Source organism: Ipomoea triloba, chromosome 13 (assembly GCF_003576645.1).
Source record: "Ipomoea triloba cultivar NCNSP0323 chromosome 13, ASM357664v1".
NCBI classification, from domain to species: Eukaryota; Viridiplantae; Streptophyta; class Magnoliopsida; order Solanales; family Convolvulaceae; genus Ipomoea; species Ipomoea triloba.
The window spans coordinates 22,489,541-22,497,170 of record NC_044928.1 but is presented as its reverse complement, the minus strand read 5'-3'; the positions used below and the strand labels follow the sequence as shown (position 1 = coordinate 22,497,170).

The 7,630-nt window shown below is 29.1% G+C and overlaps 1 protein-coding gene across 1 annotated transcript in view; it reads left to right on the top strand.

Moving 5' to 3' along the window:
• The first annotated feature begins 282 nt into the window (after window positions 1-282).
• Window positions 283-7,630, top strand: part of LOC116001368 (isoflavone reductase homolog) — a 12,291-nt gene continuing 4,943 nt past the window's right edge. Inside the window, exons 1-4 of the mRNA XM_031241248.1 lie at window positions 283-662; window positions 1,257-1,497; window positions 2,768-2,971; window positions 4,247-4,302. Coding sequence (XP_031097108.1) covers window positions 315-662; window positions 1,257-1,497; window positions 2,768-2,971; window positions 4,247-4,302 — 849 coding nt within the window. The 5' untranslated portion in view covers window positions 283-314. The remainder of the gene's footprint in view (window positions 663-1,256; window positions 1,498-2,767; window positions 2,972-4,246; window positions 4,303-7,630) is intronic.

The following is a 7,630-nucleotide window of genomic DNA, read 5'->3' as shown; positions in this document are numbered from 1 at the left end:
TTCACACAATAATTTACTCTCAGATGGCAAAACTCTATATAAAGATTGTATGGTTATTATAGTTTTGAAACTCACAGAAGTTAAGGGCAAATTAAAGCAAATTAAGAAGCTTAGGGGTGAACCGCGATCTGAACAATAATTTGGCCTTAGATGACAAAACTCAATCATTATTGCATGGATCATGGTCCACACAACTGGACCATGGTCAATGCAATAATTTACCGACAAAACTCTATATAAAGATGGGAGGGTTATTATAGTTTTGAAACCCACAGAAGCTAAGGCAAATTAAGAAGCTAGCTTAGAGCCTAGGCATGGGAGAGTCGGGGAAGATGGGAAAGAGTAAGGTTGTTATTGTGGGTGGGACGGGCTATATTGGGAGGAGAATAGTGAAGGCCAGCTTAGCCCAAGGGCACACAACTCACGTACTATTGCGCCCCCAAATCGGGCTCGACATCGACAAGTTCCAAATGTTGTTGTCGTTTAAGGAGGAAGGGGCGAGGTTGGTGGAGGCGTCATTTGACGACCACCGGAGCCTTGTGGACGCGGTGAAGGAAGTGGACGTGGTTATATGCACCATGTCGGGAACGCATTTCCGTAGCCACAACATTCTCCTGCAGCGAAAGCTTGTTGATGCTATCAAAGAAGCCGGCAATATCAAGGTTACTTATTATTTACCATTCCAAATACCAATTTTGACCTTAGGAGTATTCGCAAAATCACAATTTTGATTTAATACCTACCTATTGTTATTCACAACTATTGTTTTAATAACAAAATCGGTATATTATAAGAATACTGTATACATAAAAGCAATAGATTCTCAATCAGTTGTAGCCCAAAAAATCAATAACTCACCACCGAGGTGTCAATTGAGTACAATGTGTTTGACAAGTTGTTAAGAGTATAATCCCAAATAAAGAAAAAAAAATGGAGAAGAGCATAAAGACGATGATGTGTGTGAAACTAGTATTGATTGTATTTGATCTTTTTAATATAATTTGACTCTTGTGGACAAATTATATTGTGGATCAGTGTTTACCATGGATTTTGTGGATCTTGATACAAATTATGCATAGTATGTCTAGTTATCATATTATCTAAATTACATATTATGTGCATGCAGTTAACATATTATTATTATTATTATGTGTTTGTTGTTAACATATTATATGTCTATATATACCTTTAATTTATTTACAAATACATAATTTGTTAACTGCAAACACATAATAATTTTAATGGCATTTTTGTAGCGTTTCATTCCTTCGGAATTTGGCATGGATCCAGCAAGAATGGGGCATGCACTTGAACCAGGAAGGGTTACATTTGATGAGAAGATGGAGATCAGAAAGGGAATAGAAGAAGCTAATATTCCCCACACTTACATTTCTGCTAATTGCTTTGCTGGCTATTCTTGTCCCAACCTCTCTCAACTTGGTTCCGTTCTTCCTCCAAAGCACAAACTTTACATCTATGGAGATGGCAATGCCAAAGGTACTCCAACTACATACTCCAATTCAATTCCTTTTTATTTCATATTTATATATCTTCCCATTCAACCTTATTAAAAAAAAAATATGACTCTTTTGGTAACATAGTTAACTTTTCAGTCAATGTTAGCTTGTTTGACTACTATTAGCTGCTTAACTTGGTTAAACAATCAATATGATGTTTGATTAATTAGTTTTTTTTTCTTTTTTTTCTTTTTTTTCTTTTTTTGTAAAATTGCTTCAAAATGTTAAAATTCAAAAAGATGGTCAAAACAGCTTTTTCAATCAGTTTTTTTGAGAAAGTCATTTTGCATGTAATCAGCGCGCATAACTAACAACTAATTTACTAAACATCTTTTTACAATCAGCTAATACTATCAACTAGTCAAAGCACTAACCCAACCAGCTAACATCTATTTACCAAACATCCCCTCTATATATATATTTTTTATATTCATACAAAGATGACTTTGTTCACTATTGACCAAACATCCCCTCTATATTCATATATAGTGTTCATTTTTTTTCACTGTTAATACTCAACATTTTCAAACATTTTACTTTTTAGTTTGAAATGTTCAATTTCAAAATGTCATGCTATCACATCTAAATATTTAATAGAGTAATGTTTAGTAAAACTCTCACAAACTAAAGGTGTTTTGGATAGCTTTAACTAGAAAGGTAACATTTGGACAAGTTGAGCACTAAAGGTGGAAAAAGAAAAAGAAAAAAAGCAAAATTGAGTACTAGAAAGTTTTACATGTTATAAGTTACAATGTCGTTTGCTTGGTAAAATTACATGCACATTATGGTTTGCCAAAAGTACATATATAGTAAAGAGTACAACTTTATAAACTCATAATACACTCAAGACAATGTAAAATTTTATTACCAATGAGTGAAAATGTTACTCATCTGTTCCATTTTACCTACTCTATTTACTATTCATTAGTCAAATCAATTCTTTCTTCGATATTTATTTTCTTGGGTAATTCTTAATTAATTTTAAATTTAATTTTTTATGTTTAATTGTACTTTTATTGTAGTTCTCAGTCAAACCTCGTTAATTGAGCCAGACAAACCAAATGAGACGTAGGAACTATTATAAATAAATAACCAAATCAAAGGGAAAAAACTCTACAAAGAATATTATATATACCAAAAACAAATATTATCTTTTGAAAATATTATATAATATATCCTTCTAGACAAAATTTTAAGAATTTTTTTTTTCAAATTTTACTTCTAATGCTATACTATGCATGCATATGCAGTGGTATACATGGATGAAGATGATGTGGCAACATACACAATGAAGACAATAGATGATCCCCGGGCCTTAAACAAGACAATATACCTAAGGCCACAAGAAAACATCCTTACTCAAAGGGAGTTGGTTGCTATATGGGAAAAACTCAATGGAAAAAAGCTGGAGAAAATCTCCCTTTCTGCCGATGAATTCCTGGCTTCTATGAAAGGTAATATAAATAAATATGTTATTTTTGTAGTACCTAAGTTATGGTTAGTCTCTAATAATGGTTTCGAATATGCATAATAGTCTTTAGATTTTTAATTAATTGCATGTTAAATAATCAATAACTAAAATTATTGTTATTTAACCATTTGAAAATTGCAACGTGGTTGAAAATTCAGGAACTATAAATGCTCAAATAATTGGATGATACACGAAATTAATAATATACCTACCGACTTCACAACTGATTAAAGTTGAAAATTCAGGAACTATAAATGCTCGAATAATTGGATGATACACGAAATTAATAATATACCTACCGACTTCACAACTGATTAAATAGTTACAGCTTAAACACCTAAGGATTTTAGTATTTTACTACAAAAATCAGTTAGTAAATTAAGGCCCTGATTGGTTTCATAATTAGCGACAAATTATTCTGTGGACCCAGATCTAAAATAGAAAATTTATATATTGAATGTTCACAATTCAAATTGTGAACATTAAATATATGTAAATATAATTGTGATGGTCTACCTTGCAAGGTGGACTCGTGTCCATGTTATAACTATTGATAATTAGTTTATCATCCAATTTTGACTTATTTGATCACTATTAGCTGTTTGATTTGGTTAAACAACAAATATAAGTGTTTGATTAATTAGCTTTTTGTAACAACTTATTACTCCAAAACGCTAAAATTCAAAAAGCTACTCAAATATGCTTTTTCGATAAGCTTTTTAAGAAAGTCATTTTGCTTGTAATAAGCTATCAAGTAATAACTAATTTACCAAACATCTTTCTACAATCAACTATTGCTATCAACTAGTCAAACCCACTAAGGCACTAACGTAATCAGCTAACAACTATTTACCAAATACCCCCTAAGAATTTCACTAATTTGCGATTTAGGATAAGAGTTAAACTCTTCAGACATGACCTGCTAGACAAAATCCGGATTAGTCTCACCGTGGTAAAGATAAAGAATGCATGTGCAAACAAAAAAAATAACATTTTTACATTGATCCCTTCAATTGTTTGTTAAAAAAAAAAAAACTCATGATTCTTGTGACTATAAAGTCCCTACTACCAGGGTTCGATCCCGCGACCACTCATAATAGTTGATCAATTGTTCTAGTTACGAATTATAATTTATCCAAATAACTTTTTCGAAAGCACTGTTTCAGTCACTCTAATAACCCACTACTTTCTTGCTCAAAACAAATTAATCCATAAAAATAGTGTATTTAATCAAATTGCTATTAACATATGCATGCAGATATGGACTATGCTAATCAAGTAGGAGTGGCACATTACTACCACATTTTCTATAATGTTCATCACATATTCTCTTGTAATAATAATCTTGTATTACTAATTTACTATGTGCATCTCTATAATATATGTTTGTCTGAAAAGTAAACTATATATTGTAATAATAATCTTGTATCACTATGTACATCTTTATAATATATGTTTATTCGAAAAGTAAATTATATATTGTAATAATAATCTTGTATCACTTCTCATTATTACTGATCATTGATCGAAGTTTTCAGTATTATAAACTATTGTTTTTGATGTTCAAAAGAATGGTTGACAAGCTCTCCATCATCTAGCCTTAATTTCCAAACTACTAGATAGTAATCGGAAGATTTTTTATTTTTTTTTAAATAAAAAATCTTAATCATTATTGTCAAAAAATTTTCAAACAATGATGACGCTACTTTTCCGATGTTTTTGTCAAAGGCAAAAAGCCACTTATTGGTCGGCAGGTGGTTGATTCCCCTTAGAAGTGTTCGTCTGTGGCTTTCAGCAGATTGCGGTGTAGGCTATGTTGGCAAACCTAGCTGAAAAGGTAGCTGAAAGCTAAAAAGGTAGCTGAAAATTAAAAACTATAAGCTCGAAGCTGAAATCTAAAGAGCTGTTAAGCTAGCTGTTATGCTTAAAAGTGTTTGGTAAAATTAACTTTTTGATAAGCTGATAAATGTAAAATGACTAAAAAGGACATCTTCATACAATTTAAATAGTTTTAAATTTAAATAGGTTTGTTTATATATTAAAATATAAAATAGTGAAATCAATATATTTTAATAAAATATAAAGTAAGAACATATATTTGAAAACATATAAAGTAAAAAAAAATGTTTATAATTCATAAGATTAGTTAATAAAAAAATCAATGTTCAAACACAAATGACAAATTAAAATTACAACCAAACATATTGAAGAGAAAAAGTCAAAAGGGTTTAGTCAAAAAGATTTTAATTGGGAAGGGTAAATGATGTCATTTCTTTAAAATAATGGCTCTGTTTGGCAGAGCTTATTTAGGAGCTTATAGCTTGTTTTAAGCTACTAATAAGCTATAAGCTCTGTTTGGTAATGTTATTAAAATAAGCTAGTAGCTTAAAATAAGAGCTTATTTTTGAACGCTATCTACGATAGCGTTTCAAAATAAGCTAGTAGCTTCCTAACTTTTTTTCCATCTTTAACCTTATTATTTTAAAGAAATGACATCATTTACCCTTCCCAATTAAAATCTTTTTGGCTAAACCCTTTTGACTTTTTCTCTTCAATATGTTTGGTTGTAATTTTAATTTGTCATTTGTGTTTGAACATTGATTTTTTTATTAACTAATCTTATGAATTATAAACATTTTTTTTTACTTTATATGTTTTCAAATATATGTTCTTACTTTATATTTTATTAAAATATATTGATTTCACTATTTTATATTTTAATATATAAACAAACCTATTTAAATTTAAAACTATTTAAATTGTATGAAGATGTCCTTTTTAGTCATTTTACATTTATCAGCTTATCAAAAAGTTAATTTTACCAAACACTTTTAAGCATAACAGCTAGCTTAACAGCTCTTTAGATTTCAGCTTCAAGCTTATAGCTTTTAATTTTCAGCTACCTTTTCAGCTTTCAGCTACCTTTTCAGCTAGGTTTGCCAAACATAGCCAATAAGGTTAAAAATGGAAAAAAAGTTAGGAAACTACTAGCTTATTTTGAAACGCTATCTTAGATAGCATTCAAAAATAAGCTCTTATTTTAAGCTACTAGCTTATTTTAATAACATTACCAAACAGAGCTTATAGCTTATTAGTAGCTTAAAATAAGCTATAAGCTCCTAAATAAGCTCTGTCAAATAGAGCCGTAGTGATGCTGGTTTAATTTGAGTATTTGACTTTTACCTTCTGACAAAAATAAAAAAATAAAAATAAAAATATGTTTGAAATTATAATTGGGAAAATGATGAGATCAGATGGGATGGCTTTGTAGTTATTAAATGTCTTCATGACAACGTGGATCCAAAATAATGAATGTAAATACATTGATTAAGATATCCTCTTAAGACTGCCTATAACAGGTTTGTAACTGGTTGGTTGATTTAGTTGCACGAAGGAGAAGGCGACCAAAAGTGATCATTTCTGGAGAAGGGGACCAAAAATTCTCCTGGAGAAGACAATTAGAAGTGGTTGTGGCCAGAGATTCGTCGGATATGACTGTCTATAATAGGTTTGTAACTAGATAGTGTTTGAGGGTTTAATTGAACGTACATTTTTAAAATTTAGGTGTCTAATTAACTTTTGGTATAAAGTTTAAGGGTCTATTTGACCATGTTCAATATACTTTTTGTATCAGTTGTAGCTCAAAGATAGAGTCAATACATCAACACCAAGATTCGATCCTGTGACCTTCTCTCAAGAAAAATCACCGAGATATCAATTGAGTACAAGGTGCTTGGACTTGTGATTAAACATAGAAAGGAATAAATTCTATCTACAATACATCATATTCTAAAAAATAAAATAAAATAAAAAGCTCACTAAGTTTGTTACTGTTGTGTTATTGCTGGTTGAGGTTATTATATCCCAAAAAAAAAAAAATTAATTGGTAAAAAAAAAACCCATTCAAATTTCACAAAAAAATAAATTAAAATCCAAAACATACATAGTGCTCTATTTACATTAGGCTAACACATATGTGCAATATTATCTTACTTTTAAAAATATATCTTATTATCATATCATCACATTTACCATTCACCATTATTTACTCTTCACTATTGCAATTTTAGTCCACTTTCAAAGGTGGTAATACTTTCACATCATCTAAAAAATTACTTTGTTTTATCAATAAAAATTATTTTCTTTGCGCAATCATTCTATTCTATCAATTCTAATTATTTTAAAATAATAAAAAATAATGAAAAAAAATCAATTTATGTACTAATTTTTACAAAATTCAAAATAAAGCAAATCATATTATGTAAATATTTAGAAAACAATATTGCATAAGAATTTGAAAGAAAAAAAAGTTCATATAATGTAACAATTTCAATTATGAATATTCAAAATTATGAAAATTATATATATGTATGTACGCATGTATATTCAATTAAATAAAAAAAATTTAAATTTTAAACTGAATACATATATTTTTAATAAAATAATAATTTATTTTTAATAATAATAATAATAATAATAAAGAGATTTAAACATTTTTAACACAAAAAAAAATACAAAAAAAAAATAATGAGACAACTTAACATGCGACTCTTTGTGCTTCAGTAGGTTGAGAAAGTAGTTTATGAACAGATACTACATTGTAACCGAGTCAGTAGTACTCAAAAAAAAAAAAAAAAAAAAA